Source organism: Phaenicophaeus curvirostris, chromosome 10, assembly GCF_032191515.1.
Source record: "Phaenicophaeus curvirostris isolate KB17595 chromosome 10, BPBGC_Pcur_1.0, whole genome shotgun sequence".
Taxonomy (NCBI): domain Eukaryota; kingdom Metazoa; phylum Chordata; class Aves; order Cuculiformes; family Cuculidae; genus Phaenicophaeus; species Phaenicophaeus curvirostris.
In genome coordinates, this window is record NC_091401.1 from 1,613,873 (window position 1) to 1,634,025 (window position 20,153).

Here is a 20,153-nt window from a genome sequence, read left to right on the forward strand (position 1 = left end):
AACTGGTGGGAGTGCTCTTCTGAGAGGAGGTGCCTGTCCCTCTCCACTGCACTTTCAGGTTATCCTGCTAAACAACTCAGTCAAGGACAGAGCTTAAGAGCTCAATAGTCTCTGAGCCTTCTCCAAGCTTGATCGGACATATTTCTCTGCTATTTAAAAAAGAGATATGACAAAATAGGAAGTTACTGGTGGATTCTGAACCTTGACATACAGTAAATAGCTTTTTGACTAATCTGTGTGCCATTACCACTTTATTACCCTTGTGTAAAAATCTCGACAGTGAATTTGGTGTGTAAACAAGCAGGTTCTTGTGACTGTGTCTGTATCCCTCTTCTGGTCTTTTGTTACAGATATGTGGCTGCCCGCTCTACTGGAAAGCACCGATGTTCAGTGCTTCAGGAGGTGAAAGGACAGGATATGTGTCTGTACACTCATTTGTATCTCTATGGAGAAAGTGAGTATGACAAACACAAAATTCTGTTTCTGGAAAAACAGAACAGCCTACCGTAAAAGTGTTGTGGATGGTTCGGGGTTTTGTTTTTCTTTTCATCCACCGGACTTTTCAAACCATTGCCCCTTCTTTAGAAGAAAATAAATAGCTTAAAAATCTCCATCAACTTAACTATTATTCTGCAAAACTCCCCAAACAGTTATTTCCATGCCACATCAACAAACTTTGAAGCGATTATATGGCTGATGCAACATCTTGATCTGGTTGGCCGATACGATGTGTTGACACACTCCCTAGGAATATGTCGGGAGAGAGACGGTGGATATCGGTGGATTTTGGATGTATTTATCTGAGGCCCCACTCCCGCTGCACTGGTATAGCGCGTGCCGCTTGGGAATGGGGAGAGGTGGCCTGGGGTAGCGTTAGAGGAGAGGGAGGAATGTAAACACTGAAGCATCATACAGGTGCAGCTCCCAGAGAATCAAGAGTTATCACCTTCCTCAAGCATGATGTGTTATAAATCTGTGGAGTTTGACAGTTGCTTCCATGTACCATTGTCAAAGCTGCTGTTTGAAATTGAGAGCTCTGGATATGTCATGCTTGGAGTCAGAGGTGTGAGATGGAATAGACTTGCTCTCTTACCTGATCTTCTTCCCTCTGGGGCTATTCAGGCTTTAGTTTACTTTGTGAAACACCTGAACAGTGTCCCCATCTCACATCCAAAGAGAGTTCTCATTTTTGACTTAATGATTGCTCTTTGGATTCTTGACATAGCCTTTAACCCTGAGTTCCCAAAGTATTTCCCATGATCACAGAATCACAGAATAACCAGGTTGGAAGAGACCCACTGGATCATTGAGTCCAACCGTTCCTATCAAACACTAAACCATATCCCTCAGCACCTCATCCACCTGTGCCTTAAACACCTCCAGGGAAGGTGACTCAACGACCTCCCTGGGCAGCCTGTTCCAGTGCCCAATGACCCTTTCTGTAAAGAATTTTTTCCTAACGTTTTTTTCCTAACTAATTTTTTCCTATGATAATATTGTCAAAACTGCCTCCAGTTACCCTGGCAGGATTGCAAAAATGTTAGGGATGACAGCTGATCAGTAAGTTTTTCTTGACATTTTTTCCTTCCTTAGGTTCCTCCAATTACTCCTAATTAATCCCTTATGTATGATAGCACAGATTTTCACTCCTCTGATGTCCACATCCTTCAGATATTTGCAGGCTGTGGTCATGCTCCTCTCCTGTATTTTTAACGACACCATTTCCAAGCCAAGTTTTGTTTGCTTTTCTCACTTCAATTGCTCTCTAAGAAAGACTTTTTCCATCCTGAAAGACTTTTTCCATCCTCTTCCCCTCTGACAGTCACAAAATTTTTTTTTCTGGAAATGTGATAGACCAAGGTAAACGTGGTGTTCCTGGTGCAGTTAGACTGGAGCTGTCTGAGCACAGCCCCAGTTGTGAAACAGGGGTCTGGAGCCTATTTTCAAGCATCTCAGCAGGTGACCTGGCTTTTCAAAATGCTGCGGCACTTGCTGATCTCATGTGAAGTCAGTAGGAATTGCTGGGTAAAGATGCTTCTGAAAACCAGATCTTTTGGTTTGTTGCTAAATCACAGCTTCAAGATCCATCTTTATGTGACCTATTTTTTTTTTTTTTTTAAAGTTAAAGCATTAGCACCGCACCTTTGTTCTTCAGCTGATGTAGAACATAACTGTTAATTGATGGCATGATAGGAATGTGCAGCTAACAAGGTTACTTGAATGTTTTTTTTTTTCCTTCCCCTGGAAGACTTATTTAAAAAATTGATGAGGCCAGAATTAGCAGCGAGTGAGTTAGCATGATCTCTGTGGGAAACTACAGGCGGTTTAGTACTATGGGTCAATGGAAGTTCATAACTTTCAGGAGAGGAGAGTGAATAAACAATTGCTCTTAGTAAATAATTAACGGTGCATTTATATTTTCAATGTTATTAAAGAACACAGGGTTATTTTCAGAGTAGTTTCTTTTTTCCCTCATACCATATGAGCAACTTAATGTTTGGTGTATCCAAATGTTCCCTTGTGTTACAGGCATTCAGTCATGATTTGGTAAATGTCATGAAGTTTCCATTTTCATTAATATTTCTGTTTGGAGTGAGTTGAGTACTTGTGATACCTTTGTCCAGAGTAGTATCTTACATTAGAAGAAAGCAGAGACAAGAATGGTTCTCTAAATACATAGTCCTACTAACTCTTCCATTAGGCTGTTCTCTGTTCCTTCCATGAACAGGAGCCAGCTGTGCCATAGTTAACAAGGGACGTGCATTTTTCCCTTCTGGGGAGGTATGGTTCTGGTTGAAAATAGTCTGTAGCTTGGCAATATCCTTAAATATTGAAATATAATAAAGGATTAAATTGGAGAGCGTGTCTGTTATGGCATCCTGTCAGATTGATCCTATTGACCACAAATGAGATCAGTGAGCACACAGCACTTTGAAAAGTCAAGTTTATTGCTAAGGTTCTGTGGAATCAAAGTAAGAATGGTCTTCAGTAAGAAACCTTAGTTAGCACAGCAATGTTAACTAGAAACAAAGCTCCTCTGGGTGGGAGGACCGTGGTGCTGCTGGAGTGAAGAAAATGGGTACTGTTAGCCTGAGGCCAGCTTTGCATAATTCATAGTGTAGATGTATTGCGTAACATAAGATTAGGTACTGCTTAATCCTTCTGTAGTTCATGATTGTACCATGACTTAGAAGGTGGTTGGAGTAACTCTTCGCCCCTTTTGTAGAATCCTACGGAACTGCCACGATGATGCATCCAGATTCACATACCTTTTAGCGAAGCCTGGCTGTGACTACCTACAACAGGAGGACTTCATCCCGCTGCTCCAGGTACCTGCGACAGCTCAGCAGTGAATGGACGGGGCGAGAGTACTAGATTTTTTTTGTAACTTCGTTATTTTCATATCTTAAAAAGTTCACACACAGACCTTTGGTTTAAAGGGCACCTGGGTGGGATTTATTTTGGAGTGAAATAGAAATGAGCATTTGAAGTGGACTATTTTGTGTAAGGGCCATTCAGCCGTATATGTTGCTAAAGTTGCTGGAGCTTATCAGAGCTTTATTTAGTCTCTTCTCAGGTTTTGCATATATCAGTGCCTGGTAACTGTGTTGAAATTTGCCCCACTTTTCTATGTGGTTATTGGAAAAAATCCATGGTGTTGTAGGTACTGAAGCACAGCTTAAAGGACAAGCTGTACAAGTTGCCTGACAAGACAGTTACAACTGCGTTTGTCTAGCAAGTCTACCAAATAAAATAGAAATATTTGCAAAAAAAAATTGCAGTTTCAATTGTTCTGTGCCTCTGTACTTGGTAGTGCACAAACCTCACTGCTGACTTGGCTTTTCCCTAATATTCAGGCTAAATCTGTGCATCCTGATGTTCCTCCTTTCCTCCTCCTTTCCTCCTCCTTTCCTCCTCCTTTCCTCCTCCTTTCCTCCTCCTTTCCTCCTCCTTTCCTCCTCCTTTCCTCCTCCTTTCCTCCTCCTTTCCTCCTCCTTTCCTCCTCCTTTCCTCCTCCTTTCCTCCTCCTTTCCTCCTCCTTTCCTCCTCCTTTCCTCCTCCTTTCCTCCTCCTTTCCTCCTCCTTTCACTCCTCCTTCCTCCTCCTTTCCTCCTCCTTTCCTCCTCCTTTCCTCCTCCTTTCCTCCTCCTTTCCTCCTCCTTTCCTCCTCCTTTCCTCCTCCTTTCCTCCTCCTTTCCTCCTCCTTTCCTCCTCCTTTCCTCCTCCTTTCTCCTCCTTTCCTCCTCCTTTCCTCCTCCTTTCCTCCTCCTTTCCTCCTCCTTTCCTCCTCCTTTCCTCCTCCTTTCCTCCTCCTTTCCTCCTCCTTTCCTCCTCCTTTCCTCCTCCTTTCCTCCTCCTTTCCTCCTCCTTTCCTCCTCCTTTCCTCCTCCTTTCCTCCTCCTTTCCTCCTCCTTTCCTCCTCCTTTCCTCCTCCTTTCCTCCTCCTTTCCTCCTCCTTTCCTCCTCCTTTCCTCCTCCTTTCCTCCTCCTTTCCTCCTCCTTTCCTCCCTCCCTCCCTCCCCTTGATATTTTTAACAAAGGAAAGTATCATTCTTTAATTATTTGTGGCCATTTAGGCAGGCTCTGGACAAATTTGGGGTTTCTTCATAGTTTCTCTACAAATCACGTCCATTCCGCTCCCTGATAGTCTCTCAATACTTTTTCTGACATCTCCACATATACTTAGATTTTTATCACTGTGTTGCCCTCTGTGAAAAACTTCTGTGGAGGTGCTACCTGGGGGAAAGATTTTGTCAGCATTGGCTCTTTCTGTGTCCCAAACAAAACCAGGATCATGATGGGTCAATTTTCTGCTGTTCCTTTTCATCTTTGCTCTGCTGGGCACGCTGCCTTTCCTGATGGATTGCAGCTCTGCTGTTTAGCTGCTGGTGCAAAGGCATATGCTGTCTTGTTTATCAGTCAACCTGAGACTACCAATATTACACCACTTTACACCATCATCTTAGACATCAAGTTAGACTGGACAAAACATGGCCTTACCACACACCTGAGGGCGCTGTGTTTGCTCTGTCCCTTTGCCACTTCATGGTATAGACAAAGCAAAACTTTATACGCTCTTAAAAGGTAGAGCAGTCAGGCATGCAGAAATTACACAGACGTTGATTCATACAGGATCTGACCTGACTCATTCAGGATCTGAGCAGTTTCTCAACGTCTTTGGTCATGCATTTCATAGCAGGTTTGGCATCATGAGCCAATGTTTGGCTTACAAGTAGCTGATCTTGAGAAAGAGGCATCTCCACAGGGAGTTCCACTAAACTCTGGGGAAGCACTGATCATGTCTATATGCAGTCTGAGGCTCAAAGGTTTGGAGAACGTAAAGGGTAACTTCCTCAACCTTTCAAGGAATGTTTATTGCTTACGCCTGGCTCTAATAAATGTAAATATCTTAAGTGAATGGAGGGGAAAAAAAGGATCTTGGAGAGGAGATAGTTGCATGGTCAGCTAACTAATTTTCTGTCTCATTCAATGAAAATGAGGTTTTCATCTACTCACTAACTCTCTCCCTTTGTTTTTCTGTCCTTAAGTAAATCAAAATGGCCCAACAGGTGCGTATTGCCCAGAAAATATATTCTACTTCTAATTCTAGAAGGTTCACTTTAGAAGATGTCATTTCAGTTTTGTTGTTAATGCTGAAAATACAGTTTCAAAAGTAAATAGAAGTATTGGTTTGTAGTACCAGTAACTTCTAAACATTAAAAGGAGAAGAAAATCTATTTCATTTGATTTGGTCTTATATTGCAGGATGTGGTGGAAACGCATCCTGGCCTGACGTTCCTGAAGGATGCTCCAGAGTTCCATTCCCGGTATATTACGACGGTAGGTGAGCTCCTTTGATCTCCTGTGATACTGCCATACCAACCCTCCCTTTGTGATTTGTCACTCTTCTCATCAGTGAATCCTTCTGTTATTTCACAAAATAGGTGTCTTTAATGTTACTGACGGTGAGTTATTTTAAGGGCTAACTTCCAAAGGAAAAGTGAATCTGCCTGTGTGTACAATAGGTTATTCCAAGGGTTAATAATGATTTTTTCTGGTCTTAAGCAAATCTGTACAAGCAACTTATTTGGCCTTTAATTGTGATGAAGCAAAATGCAAGATCTCTCTTTGGCTTTTGAGATCTGCTAAGTTTCCCCCAGTGCTGCTGGGCTGCTGGCTGTATCTTTGAAGATTTTTGTCATTTAGGCATGGAGAATCGGTATTATTCCATGGTACAAAGCATCCATCACACATAGGGGTCTGCTGCCCACCTCTCCTGCCTCTCGCTGTAGCTAGAAAGCCTGGCTAGTCTTCCTGAGGCTCTGAGCTTTTGTGACTGTTTGTGGTTGGGTTGTGTTCTGCAGCTTTGCAGTCAGCAGTTGGACTGGTGCTTTATCTTTGCCTTGTCGCACGTTGGGTATGAATCTGGATAAAAGGTATAAATGTTAGGATGTTTTATCTCTGCAGTGGTCATGTATTCAAATAACGACAGGCCTAATGGGAGCTGTATCCCAACAGAGCCCAAGAGCTTAATATTTCTCCTCTTGCCAGGCCTGCATGGAGGCCAGATGCACACATACTGGCAGCTGGGAGATTGCTGGCAGACGCTGGCTTATTCCTTCTGTAAGGAGCAGATGGCAGAAAGACACAGTTGCTCTGGGCAAACCCTGAACTGTCACACTAATGTTTGATGGAAACGTATAACAACAATGGATTTTAAATGTTTAGATGCACTTGAACATGACAGTGAACATCAGTGTGTTAACATATTTAGTCCCTGGGGAGAAGACAACAGATACGTGAAGCACAGGAACTGGCCGGAATAGGTGTAACAATGGCCAGGGAATTATGGAGGCATGTGGATGGGTGAGTGTGGAAGGAACCCGTGGCACAGATAACCTGATATTTGGTGTTCAAAGTACGTAGAGGGGTGAGAACTGCAAGATTTAAGGTCATGCCAGCATCAGTGTTTTGGCGGCAGTGTCAAACCGTCGTTCTCTGCTGGTGAGGGGGCCAAGATGCGATGCGTGGTTTTCGTGCTGCTGGCTGTTGGGTGGTGACAAAGACAGTTCTGTTCATCTGCCTTTCCAGGTTCCTCTTCTCAAGTCACATGCTGGTCCTGAGTTTTTTCAGGGTCTAAAAGAGGGAATAAGAGCAAAAAACAAATCTATTTGTGGAGTGATTGTCTTCAGTGTCCCGAAGCAGCAGTTGCTGCACTTTCTGGACCTCATCAAGGTGCAAGTTCTGGTATAAAAGACCAGCTGTGTGAAGCTGAGGTTCCACTTTAAGATAACTGAAGTGCAGGCTGTTACTAAAAAAACCAACATTTTTTCCTTCCTCTCTCCTTTTCCACAATTCCCCTCGTGCTTGGACAAGGTCCTGTGAGACCAACGTAATGCAGTCACAGAACCGGACCCTTCCTGAGTACATGAAGCTCCTCAGTGCTACTTGATTCTGGTTGTGTCTCCACTGTGCTTTCCTACTTCAGTCTTAGCCTTTGGACACCAATATTCGCAGTCCTCCAGCAGAGGTGGCTTCCTAGGCTTGCTCCCAGGCCACCAGGAAATAGTGGTGCTTGTGCTCGAGGTGAATAGTGTGTAGCGGTGAGTCTTACAGAGCTGTGATGTCCTTCACAGACTGCTCACTCTGGCAGGACAATGCTGTTCTGGGTGCCTGTGCCAACAGAAAGGCTCTTTCTGAGCTCAGCGTGCTCGGCCTTGGCCAGATCACTGAGCTGGAGCAGAGTCAAGACCCAGGGAGACAGATGGTCCATTGGGTCAGTACTTGGCCCCTCTGGCAGTGGGTTTCCTCTCTGTTACCAGAAGTTCCTGTTTCTCACATCTCCTTTTACAGCCGGGCACTTCTGTCTCTTCAGTGTTACAAAATTCAGTATTTCCACCAGGGACTAGTGAAGGAAACAGCTTTGTCTTTGGATGTTGAGACTGCTTGGATCCTTTTGATCCCTTCCAGGTAGAGTACCTTATACTTGCTTACAGTGACAGAATGCTGTGTTTGCTGCCAGTGCAAGAGTTACATTTCATTTTTGTTTTACAGGTGGCCATAGGGAGACACTGGCATTTGTGTTCACTGCAGGGTTAGGTGTGTGGTTGAAATCACCGGGGAGTAAGCTAACAGTTTAGTATGGGTAAGATGTGTATGCACGTTGCAATGGGTTTTTTTGCCTACCTCTGCACCTTTTAGAGTTGCCTTTTGGCCAGAGTAGGCTGTAATTTAATCTGTATTAGGATCTGGGAACTGTTGTATTGCCAGTATTCTAAACTCCTTGTGTTCCTTTCAGCAGAGACCAACTCCTGGAGCTGGTGAAGATACTGCAGAATATCATGTGGCATTTATTGTCTGAGCTTTAAAATGTGACTTCTCCCAGAATGTTCAAACAAGGCTCAGAGTTAGCACTGTGTGCAGTTGTTGAAAAGCTGAGTCAACTAAAAACAACTTGGCAAAACATACTGCTTGTTGAAAAACACTTCAGCTTGCACAGTGTTACCAGTGTGGATGTGTAAGGGGAGGGTGGCCGACAGGGCTTAATAAAGCCGTGTGGTTTTTTCCAGAAATGGTATTGCTTTTGTTCTTCTATAGGAAGATTGGGAAAAGGTCTAGAACTGACCCATCAGTGGTTTGGGTCCTGCAGGTAGATTCCATGAGGATAACGGGCAAATCGGAAGGGGCGCCCCTTCCAAAGGCTTATGGACTGAATTCAAATTAGTCTTCCGTGCTGGGAAAAACCAAGCCTGTTATGACTTTCATTAAGGCATAACTGACAAGTGTGGCTTGAGTCCTGCAAATCATCTCAGGCTGTGTAATTATGTCCTAGGTTGTTTCCCGAATGCTTTTTTTGACAGCTTGGTTTTCACAACCTGGAACAGAAAGAGAGAAGTATTGACATTTTATACTGATATGTGTATATATACACGGTGTATTGTACATTGAAACTGGACCATTACTGGAACTATAAAGCCTGTTCTGACTGACTGGATGTGGTAAAAGAGATGAAGAGAAGACCCATTTTATCTCTGAATGCCTTATTTTTACAGCTAGGTGAGAAGAGAGCGTGTGGAACATCCTTAGCAATGTGCTCTGATAGAGGAATGACCTCACATGTCACAAATAGGGATATTTTGTTCTCTTTTATTATCCTGCAGGCAGATGAAAACTAAAATTGCTGGTTAGGGGTCCTTTTCCTGATTTTGAGCTCTTTGAATGATGTGAAAACCTTGTGTCTTTAAGAAAGCTGCAGAGTTGGCAGATGTGTTAATGAGCTATGTATGAAGCCAAAGTCCAAAAATAGGGTCCAGAAAGGCAGCGGCTACCAGAGGCATTAAAGAGGAAACAAACAATACTGCTTTTTCATTGCGCTTAAGACCAGAAAAGATCATTGTGATTACCTAGTCTGACCTCTTGCGTTATACAGGCTGTAAACTTTGCATAGGAATTATTAGGACGTATCTTGTTTGGTTTTGACACCAACTTCTGAAGGACGTCTGTCTTGGAAGTCGGGAGCACTAAAGAGCCTGCAGTGTTTCTCTGGGAGCTGTCACAGTGATGACTCAATGGTGGTGTAAAAAACCTGCATTCTTACCTGTCTGAATTAAGTTGATTTCAGCTTCTAGTTATCTATGTCGTAAGAGACAAAAAGTCTTCCTTCTGTCCCATGTCTTCCTTTGCAGGCTTCTAAGGGCCAGCATAGCTACCAATAGATGTGACATTGAGCTAAGTCGAATATATTTGTTCTTTCTCTTCAGGATGCAGTTTGAGTCCTCAGATCATTCTTGTTGCTCTCAATTATTTGTGCTGATCAGCATGTACCATCCCACTAATCTGTGTATCCCAAAGTAGACTGTTAGCAACACTCATACTTGGTTTCAGATCTGCTCCAGACTAAAAACCAGCGCTTGCGTGACTGAGTCAAAGCATGGCCCTTAAATGGCAATTGCCCACTTGAAGGCAGTTCTAGCAGAGAAACAAGTCCATCCCATTTAGTTTGCTAGCCGGATTAATCCCTGACACGTCCATGTAGTTGTGTAAAGTTAATTTCTGTGTTGGAATAGCATATGTTCTTGAGGATTACCCAAAGTTCTAGGACAGTATGCCAACAAGGTGTGAGGACATCGAAGGCTTGCTTGCAGTACGTTTGGTCGACAAGAATTATATTCAGTGCTGATAGTCAAATTAATTCTATTTCTGTTTTTTCTTGATGATGTTGGTTTATTATTTCACCTGTTAAGTTTGTCGTTACATGTGCTTGATCACATGAGCTTTTTCCTCACTTTGTGGTGCTCTGACAAGCCAGCAGGCGCAGGCCAGGAAGCGTTCTGCTGGCTCTTCTGGGTGCTGGGAGAGACACAGGTTCTCACTGTGAACTCTTTCTCTTGGCTTCTCAGAAGTTTGTGCTCCCTCTATGCTTTTTCACTTTCACCAGAGGCAGATCTGGAGACAAATGAGGTTAACACCTACCTAAGATAAATGCAGACAGATAATCTCTATTGCTTACTTTCAGTGGAGCCACTGGAGACTGAGGCATTGTTACAGACACAATAGGTCAGACATCAATTGCAGCTTTCATTTACATGTCCTGTTTCCTCTTCAGAAGTCTCAATGTTTGGATTTTTTCTGGTGCAGAACACTATTTCAGTTGAGATCCATGGAGGCTACAGTGCCCCAAACCTGAAAAATTTGAAGTCATTCATCAGCACGTTGAACGTATTCCCCGACATAAATAATGCATCTACATGCTCAAAGATGTCAGTTAAGAGCAGTGTAAATATTGGTGGAGTGGAGTTGGATAATACTGGTTCAGAAACAAATGGTGCTTCCACACTGCATGGTGAATAGAGGAGAGTAGTGGCTCCAAAATATCACAAAACAGGTCTCAGAAAGAATTCTTCTTAAGATGAGTGAATAAACAAGATAAAGTTATTGCATTTAAGTTCCAAAACTGGTGTATTTCAGAGGTTGATTTCAAGAGTGCTGTTCATGTGTTGCAGGTTATACAGAGAATATTCTACACAGTCAATCGGTCCTGGTCGGGGAAGATCACTCTAACGGAGCTGAGGAAAAGCAACTTCTTGCAAGTACGTTGGTTTCTGCCTGAACAAGATGTAGAATGCTTCTTAGCTGTGTTCCTAGAGCTGTGTATGGCACAACACGGGAGCCGTGCCGGGGTTGCTGTGCGGTAGGCCAAGTGCTCGGTGCCAGGAGAGCGCTGGAGCTGGTGGAGGGGAGAGAAGAGGCAGCCAGGGACTCGAGTAGCCAAGAGAGCACTGACAGAAGGTCAAGGGGCAAGTGCACGCTCGCTCTGAAGCCACATCGAGCAGATTGGTTCTTGGCTGCTGCTCTTGCCAAGGAGGAAGGGGAGCGAGATGCAGCAGCGCACCTGTGTTCAGTGGCTCATGGAGCAGCCAAGAATACCTGCTGGGCTGCATACAGTACAGGGTGAGCAGGACAGCCGGTTTCCTGACTCCCAGCCGGCAGTCAGCACACTGACAGTTGGTCAGGCACGTCGTGCTGTGCGTTTCGGGAGCCGATTTCTGCTTCTGCAGTGAACTTCTTCAGCAAGGTTAATGAATGAAGCTTAGTTATCATTACAGTCCTTGTGATGCATCCTTATGTTGGGCAGAGATTTCAGGATTTGGATCTCTGTCATCTGTATATTTTGTCCAACAGAGCAGCCAGTTAAAACTGTCTAAGGCTGCTCAACTTCAGCCCAACCTAAAAAGCTAGAAAGCCTTCAGGCTGAAAGGTCAAGGACTCGGCTAAAGCAGAGAGACTTCCTGCTGCATCCTGTTCTTGTTCCACATGCAGTGTGCTATCTTCCTCAAAAAATTAGAGCATGAATTCATGCTCCGCCTCCTTTCAGACATCTTCTGCCCCACTGATCCCATCAGCTAATGTAAAAATTGCTGCTCCCTTGGATTGTCTTTCCAAGCCCTCTGATCCCAGTTCCTCCCTAACATCTGTCATAAACAAATCCTCCCAACTTACCCTGCATTTTTATTCACTCATTTTCTTCCTTATACACTCTCCCTTTTTCTCCTTGAGTATCTACTCTGCCTTTTCTTTTCCTGCAGCAGGGAAGTTCAGATAATTTTGCTTGGGGCAGTTCTTTGCTCCATGTGTAATGGCTTATTTTGTCATGAGCTATTAATTATTATTAACTAATTATTGACATCCTCCCAATTTCTTCTGGAAAGAAAGAGAGAGACCCGTGAGGAATCTGAAGGGGCTGGTGAGTGATTGATCAGAGGGTTTTAGGCTTCAGTGTCAGCAAGAAAGAATAGTGCAGGTCTGGCAGTGCCACCCTGTTGTCCATGCCTAGAACTTCACTGAACCTGGTGGAAGTGGGATGTGAGAGTTTTGTTGACACTCAGTGGCTCCTTGGATGTGGAGGTGACTGAAAGTGGATGTTGGAACTATCAGTGCCTACAGAGAGCAGAGCATCTGGCTTCGTGGTTATGGAGAGGAAGGCCACTAAGCCTGCCTGCTTTAGAGATGTAATTCTCTGGGATCACTCTTGGGTTGTGATTCCCCTCCTCCTTTCAGAGAGGCTCTGAGGGCAGGGCAGGACACACCTATAGCTCACTTAAGTCTGTTAGCCTTTCACGTTCCCAGAGCCATAATTTATTAGGCTGACACAACTGCTTGGGGTCCCAAGTCCTTGGCACTAGGAGAAAGGCACGCAGGGAGGTGGCACTGGGATAGATGCAATACCCTCCTGTCGGTAGGAATGTGGACTGGGAATGAAGCAAGGACGTTGTCCCTAAATGCTTTCTAACAAGACATGTTAGCAGATGTCGTGGTTGGAAGTCTGTCTGAGCTTCCCAGTTAAACCAGACTAATTCCTGTCAGCAACAGCCCAGGAAAATCTGTGTGACTGGTTTGATCTGCATGGGATCCAACCCATGGTAGAAATACTGTGCACGCACGTGCTAACCAGCCCGACCAAGCCAGATGCTCTATAGGCACCTGTTAAAGAATGCAGCAACAAGATCTCCTATAGGGAAAAAAGGCTGTGTTTTGTATTAGCTCTCAGCTGTGTTCACCCGCCTTCCACTGAGGCTGGAGGACTTCAGCTGTTGAACTGCCTCTTTATCCAGGTTTAACTTCTGACTTTGTACTCTTTTAGACTCTGGCTCTCTTGGAAGAAGAGGATGACATAAATCAGATCACAGATTATTTCTCCTATGAGCACTTCTATGTTATATACTGTAAATTCTGGGAGCTGGACACTGACCATGATCTTTACATCAGCCAGAAGGATCTGGCGAGGTACAGTGATCAAGGTATGTGGTGGGACAAATTTTTGTTTGATAACTGAACTTCTGCAATGTGCACTGAAATAGTCTCCTCTGCCAGCAGGATTTGCTTATGTGACAAATCCTACTGCAGCAAAGTAAGAGGGACGCTGCCCACGTCCCAGAATCCAGATAACACACAGCTTCCCTCTTTGTGGGGAAATGGTGTTTGGGAGGATACAGAGGCAGATGCGCTGGGAGAATCATCTTTGTTTTTCATGAAGCCCTGCTAGAGACCAGTGAAGTGGTTAGACAGGCAACATCCATAGAACATCCTTTTAGCAATGGGAAATGGCTTTGTGTGGATTCAGCATAAACTACTGATTGTAGTTATTCCTGTGACCTGTAGCTTCATTTTCTCCATGTTTTCTTTGTTTCCAGCTTTGTCAAAAAGGATTATTGAGCGAATATTCAGCGGTGCTGTGGTGAGGTGAGGAATGCCATTCTGGCTGGGCATAGAAGTGAAGGGAATTTCTGTCGGGCTAATCAGAAATACCTGATACTCTCAAAAATTCCCCCTGATTAGAATGGTTTCCAACCTGGTGCTTCAGCTGGAGCTGCCTGAAAATGGGGTGAGACTCCTTGGTATTTTAAGGAATCCCATTGGATGAGCTCCTATAGAGCTCGTTGCAGAACAAGCTGGGCATTGACAGAAGACACATGCAAGCCCTATGTGTCTGTGCTCCACAGAGGCACAGGGAGAGCTGAGGAGCACTGCTCTAAAGTCTCCAAGAAGTAGAACAGCCCAGCAGCTGCTCTGCAAGGGGATGCAGGAGCTGAGCAAGGCAGCAACTGCTGTGCCTGCAGGGAAATGCGCAAGGACTGGTGCTGCAGAGCGCAGGGAGCACAGGCTGACAATGCCCTGTTTTCTCTCACCAATGATTCGGTGCTTTTGAAAAATATATTTGGTAATATTCTGAGTATTTAGGACCCTGATGATTTGGGTTTGTATTATTTTTTTTTCCTATGTCTTCCAGAGGCAATGAGGTTCAAAAGGACGGCCGCATGAGTTATGCTGATTTTGTGTGGCTCCTGATTTCAGAGGAAGACAAAAGGAGTGCTACAAGGTCTGACTGGTCTCTGTGTCTTAGTAGAAGTATTGCGATGAACAGATAAGATTATAGAAACTTCTGTGACCTAGTGCTTTCTAAAAGAAATGGCAGCTTGGGTTCCAGTGATAATTACGAAGAAAGCCACATTTGGTCAAATAATTTGCCTTTCTTGAGGAGAAATTGTGCACAAGCCAAGTTTCCTGTAATGTTAAATGTCTTGGTAGTCATCACTGCCTTTAGCTACCCCGTGCCTTGGCTCTGGGGGTAAACCTTGAGCAGTTTGCAGCACATACCATGTTCCCTTCGTGCATGTAGCAAGTGCGCAAGAAGGATTTATAGGGAAGCTTCACTGCATCCCTTTGTAAAACCTATCCGTGTGCCTGTCTTGTACAACCAGTGGGAGACTGAACTAGATCTACATGTGATTATTAGGAGAAGGAATCCTGCCAGTAAAAATGAGAAGAGTAATTATTACAGAATTGTTAAGGTTGGAAAAGACCTTTGAGCTCATCCAATCCAACCATCAGCCCAACCCCAGCGTGCCGACTGACCCATGTCCCAAAGTGCCACCTCTGCACGCTTTCTGAACACCTCCAGGGATGGTGACTCCACCACGTCCTGGGCAGCCTGTGCCAGAGCTTCACCACTCTTTGAGGAAAGAAATCTTTCCTAATATCCAATCTAAACCTCTGCTCATGCAACTTGAGGCCATTTCCTCTCATCCTATCACTTTTTACTTGGGAGGAAGGTCCAGCACCCACCTCACCACAACCTCCTTTCCAGGGGCTGCAAAGAGCAATGAGGTCTCCCCTCAGCCTCCCCTTCTCGATGCTAGTTCATAAATCCAGGGTTGGGCTCTCCAGAGGTGAAGGGATGACGTCAAGTATAACTGCCTGAAAGCATTGCCTTCTGTATAAGGGAGTAAATAAGTGCATAGCATGCCTGCCTCCTTGGGGACAGCCAGCGTTCCGCGTTTAGAGTTGCTTGTATTTGGCCAACTTTGGCTGCTTGGACAGGGACATCCTCACCTACGTGAGCCCAGTGGTTACAGCTTCCAGCTGAAACAGGTCATGAGTACAGCAGTGCTCACAAACTGCCTAGCAGGCTCAAGGGAGTTGTTCCTGAGTTCTGATCCAGTGTTTTCATCTCTGCTTTTATGCCAGCAGAAGAGCCTTCAAGGGTGGGGGAAGGGGAACATGCATTGCTGCAGTCTGTGCTGTGTGGGTTTCCTGGTGCAGTGCTGTGCTTTCACTAGTCCTGTCTGTTCCCTAGCATTGAGTATTGGTTTCGTTGCATGGACCTGGATGGGGATGGAGTGCTCTCCATGTATGAACTGGAGTACTTTTATGAAGAGCAATGTGAGCGGATGGAAGTGATGGGCATAGAACCGCTGCCCTTTCATGACTTGCTGTGTCAGATGCTTGATCTCGTTAAGCCCAAGAGGGAAGGTAAGTCCCATTTAATGGGATTTTCCACCTTCTTTGATCTGTGGTGGATTGGAAAAGTAATGTCACTGTAAAACGCATCTATAGATGTGTTAGAATCACGGGAAGGAGATCATTGTACAAGGTAGAGGCCTGAACAATTGCTATTGTGCCATGCTGTTACACATCAGGAGGTTTAAAATACTAAAGAGATCTCGTGAATTAACTTGCTGGAACTGGAGCAAGACATCTTGTATATTCCAGCTGTGGGATGTGCTGACAGCCTAGATTATGAAGGTGGACTGTCCCCGTTCACATTCTCTCACGTCTCATCTGGATGTGAAAGACTTCCATGTGTATGTAAGGTTTAAGCCTAATAAATGCACCTGTTTATTGAATGATGTTAAAATCCTTGACTAACTTGGGAGGTTGTTTAGTAATGTTGTAGCATGTTGATAACTAAAACTTGGATCAGACTGACAAGGAACCGTCCGGCCTCTCACCAGAACTCAGGACAATACTGTGGGGTTTTTTTCTGCAGGAAGAGTAACCCTGCGAGACCTGAAGAAGTGCAGAATGGCTCATGTGTTCTACAACACCTTCTTTAATTTAGAGAAATATCTCGACAACGAACAGAGGGATCCCTTTGCAGTGCAAAAGGTATAAACTACCTTTAGTTCTACATACAGGCCTTCTCAAACCCATCTTTGGGATGCCATTGGATGTAGGAAAAATCCAACAGAATATAAGAAAACCCTTTTCACAAGGAGGGGGGTCAAACACTGGGACAGATTGCCCAGGGCCTTTTTCAGCCTGGAGAAGAGAAGGCTGTGAGGGAGGACCTTACAGCAGCTTTCCAGTGCTGAGAGGGGTGCCAGGAAAATTGGGGAGAGGCTCTTGATCGAGGAGTGCAGGGATAGGGTGAGGGGAAACAGTTTTTAGCTGAAAGAAGGGGAGATTGAGATGAGATCTTAGGAAGAAATGTTTTCCTGTGAGGTTGGGGAGGCCCTGGCCCAGGTTGCCCAGGAAGCTGTGGCTGCCCCATCCCTGGAGGGATTCTTTGAGGTTTTCAAGTTGTGACTGGACAAAGCCTTGAGCCCTGATCTGACCTCATAGCAAACCCTGACTTGAGCAGAGGCAGGGCCTAGAGACCTCCCTGGTCTCTTCCAACACAAATTATGTTGCTGTTCTGTGATTCATTGCTATTGCTGATCCTACTACAGCAGCACTGGCAGGGCAGTGTGTGACTCCAGAGCCAATGATAAGAGTCTGCAGTTACATTGATTCAACAGGTTGAAAGAGGGGCACTGAGCTGCACTAGAAAGAGACTTGGTTTGCCCAGTTTAGAAAGGAGCTATGAGATTCAAAACTTGAGAACCCATTTGTCTCTTCCTGTCTCCTACACGGCTGCAGTCATAAATAAGTAGGCAGCATGTGAAAATGTATTAAACATTTGAGTTGGAGCCTGATCCTTAAAACAGCAGTAATGATTTTCCCATAGCCCTAACAGAACACACGGACCTTCCTTACAACACAGGGGCCGAGGCAGATGAGATGCCAACTCTGTGATCAGGACACACAGGCGGTGGATAGGTGGAAGGTTTGGATATTGCAGATAGTGCCTGGTTGTCAGCCTGTCATTGTCTGCTCTCTCTTCCCAATCAAAGGAAAGACAGGAGGAGATTGTGGCTCACCACTATCTGTGGAATGTTTGTAGACTTGAGTTTCGTCAGCTGTGGGTGTAAAGTGCCTCACCTCTGGTGCCTCTTGCACGTCCAGTGAAAAAAACAGATGAAAGACAATCTCGTAGAAGCCTCTTATGTGGTCAAAGTGCAGTGAAGTGGTTGGGATGCCAAAACCAGCTCTGGTTCCCTCTCAGTTGTTCCCACGTAACCTGTGAGAGGAGCTCTGTGGTTCCACGATCCAAGGCTTAAATTATCCCAGTCCAGAACCACCCTGCTTTTGTTTGTTTGTTTAAACTGAATCATTGTAAGAGCAGTCAAGTGGGGCCAGGAGGGACAACTTATTTTCCCCATCTTGCAGTAAGTGGCAGAGGGCCAAATGTTTAAGGATGTTATTCTGTAACCTTCTCTCAAACTTGCCCAAACTTAGCAAACTGTGAAGAGTTCCTCAAAAGAACATTTAATTAAAGGATTTTAAATCACAGAGTTCTTTAGCCAATTACAAAGTCTGCAGATGCAGCGCTTGATGAGCTAGAGCAAAGAAAATGTGCAGTTATTCGTGTTCAGCATTTCTGAAATGAAGCAGGCTCAGCTTGTTGGCAGCTCAGGTCACACGCTGAGCTTTATAGACTGAGGGATGTATTATTTCATAGTCATTTCTTTGCAGATGTTAAATAGTTTAAGATAATTGTGAATGGTTCAGTTCAGGCAATTTTTGACAAGCTGTTCCTATAGAGTTGGTTACTGTTCCTAGAATTGCTGTTTCACATGTTTAGAACTACAGTAAACAGCTGTAGAGAGGTGTGGACATCATGTTCTTGACTGTGTGATCTGTGTAGGACGTTGAAAACGATGGCCCTGAGCCCTCTGACTGGGACAGATACGCTGCCGAAGAGTACGAGATCCTTGTGGCTGAGGAGTCTGGGAACGAGCAGTTACAAGAAGGGTAAGCATGGGCCTTGCTGCCCTGGGGACACATGCTTTGCTTCAGTTGCGGTTTGGTAGGAGCGCGTGGATGCCACTTGTAGCAGAAGTAGTGGATTAGTGGACTTATCATTGGGATTCAACCCTGGAGCATGTGAAGCCTGCAGCAGTTGCTCCAAAAGGCAGGACCGGTGTATTTGTCACACTGGGCTGCTTTGTGGGCAGCATCTGAATGAGCTGCACACATGGCGGTAACGGAGATAACCAGGGAAAAGGAGAAAGCCCGTTTCCTTTGGCAACCGCACAAAACAAAGAGATCAAATGACTTTTGCTAGGCTGGGCCATGTACTGACCACGTCACACTATGACAGATCAGAAGCTGCAACTCTGTTACATTTATTATACCCAGCGGAGACTTTCCTTGGTCAAATCATTTTCCTTTCTGCCAAACTTTATGCCTCTCAGTCTGTGCTCTTCACAAACCGTGTTTCAACATTTTTGTTCATTTACTAAGTTTGTTGAGACTTCTTCTTTAAAACACTGTTGGTTTCTGCAAACCCTACGCTCCTGTTTGCAGCCTTCTATAAGATCATGGACGGATACTCCAGCTGTCCTTCGAGTCAATGAATTTAGGCAGAGTGATTGCTCCTGAGCTCTGTGTGCAAGGGCCTCCCGCAGAGGTTCCTGATAGAAACTCATTTGTAATTATTGTTTAGATTTGTGTCTGTGTCAGCATCTTCTGTTTCTCTGGAAGCCTCCAGGTTAATATAACAAACATCCGAAGAATATTTACACAGTGTTAATCTTGCACGATTCAGGATTTTGTCCATTCTCAAATGGCATTTATAGGGCCAATTAAAGTGAGAGTACTGAGCAGATGGCATAATTTCTAAACCTTCCCACACTGGAAATTGCTTGGGATAACAGTAGCACCTACTAATTAGCCACAGAGATTTGCAAAGCTACCAAGACCTGTGTTTCCCTCTCTCCCTGTGATGTGCATCCAAACAGCTATGGGCTGTTCCCTCATCTCCTTAGAGCTGCCTTGCCTTTTTGTGGCCTTCACAATGGAAGATGAGGTAACACAGGATGGAAGATAAAACTGCTGTATTCTCTGCAGCTGCTTTGCAACACCGGTGTCCTCAGCACAGGAGAGAAAAAGGAGTCTGCCATAAAAGCTTTGCAGGACCATGAATCCCCAAAATCACTGAAACCAAAGGAAAAATGGCAGGTGATGTCAGATTTCTGAAGTCTGTCTGAAACAGCCCTGTGTCTCCCTGTAAGGAGCGTGTCAGCAACCTTGCTGCTTGCCTTTAAGAGCCCCTGAAAAGCTCTGTAGTCATGGCAGCAGGAATAGATCTCATTTGTGGAGCACAGCAACAGACCATGCAGGAAAAAAGGAAGGGGAAAAAGAAAAACAAAGAGCTGGATGCCCAGACAAATTTAGCATTGAGGTTTTGCACATGCATTATTTCTGCTGTCTTTTGAGGTTGACACAAACAAGGAGTGGGGACAAACCCAATTTAAAAGCTCGATGAGAGATCAGAAGGCTTTTGGCTCAGTCAGCTGGCACAATCTGAAATCTGGTATTTGTCTTGCCAATATATTTGAAAACAACCATCATTCAGCGATCACAGGTGAATGAGTAGGTGTGTACCACGTTTGTGACTTAGCCCTGTCCATGGCTTCTCTGGATGGAAGGCTTCTAAAACCAGTCAGCGTCTGGGTGGCTGTCTGCAGGCTTGTCCATGAGAGAGTACT

At 44.7% G+C, this 20,153-nt stretch overlaps 1 protein-coding gene across 2 annotated transcripts in view; it reads left to right on the top strand.

Annotated features, from left to right (window-relative positions):
- PPP2R3A (protein phosphatase 2 regulatory subunit B''alpha) overlaps nt 1-20,153 on the top strand; it is a 45,119-nt gene that overhangs the window by 17,351 nt on the left and 7,615 nt on the right. For both annotated transcript variants that reach the window (XM_069865115.1, XM_069865116.1), the window contains exons 3-12: nt 351-454; nt 3,227-3,329; nt 5,767-5,841; nt 11,004-11,090; nt 13,142-13,298; nt 13,692-13,740; nt 14,288-14,377; nt 15,635-15,810; nt 16,328-16,446; nt 18,308-18,414. In XM_069865115.1, the coding sequence (XP_069721216.1) occupies nt 351-454; nt 3,227-3,329; nt 5,767-5,841; nt 11,004-11,090; nt 13,142-13,298; nt 13,692-13,740; nt 14,288-14,377; nt 15,635-15,810; nt 16,328-16,446; nt 18,308-18,414 (1,067 nt within the window). The remainder of the gene's footprint in view (nt 1-350; nt 455-3,226; nt 3,330-5,766; nt 5,842-11,003; nt 11,091-13,141; nt 13,299-13,691; nt 13,741-14,287; nt 14,378-15,634; nt 15,811-16,327; nt 16,447-18,307; nt 18,415-20,153) is intronic.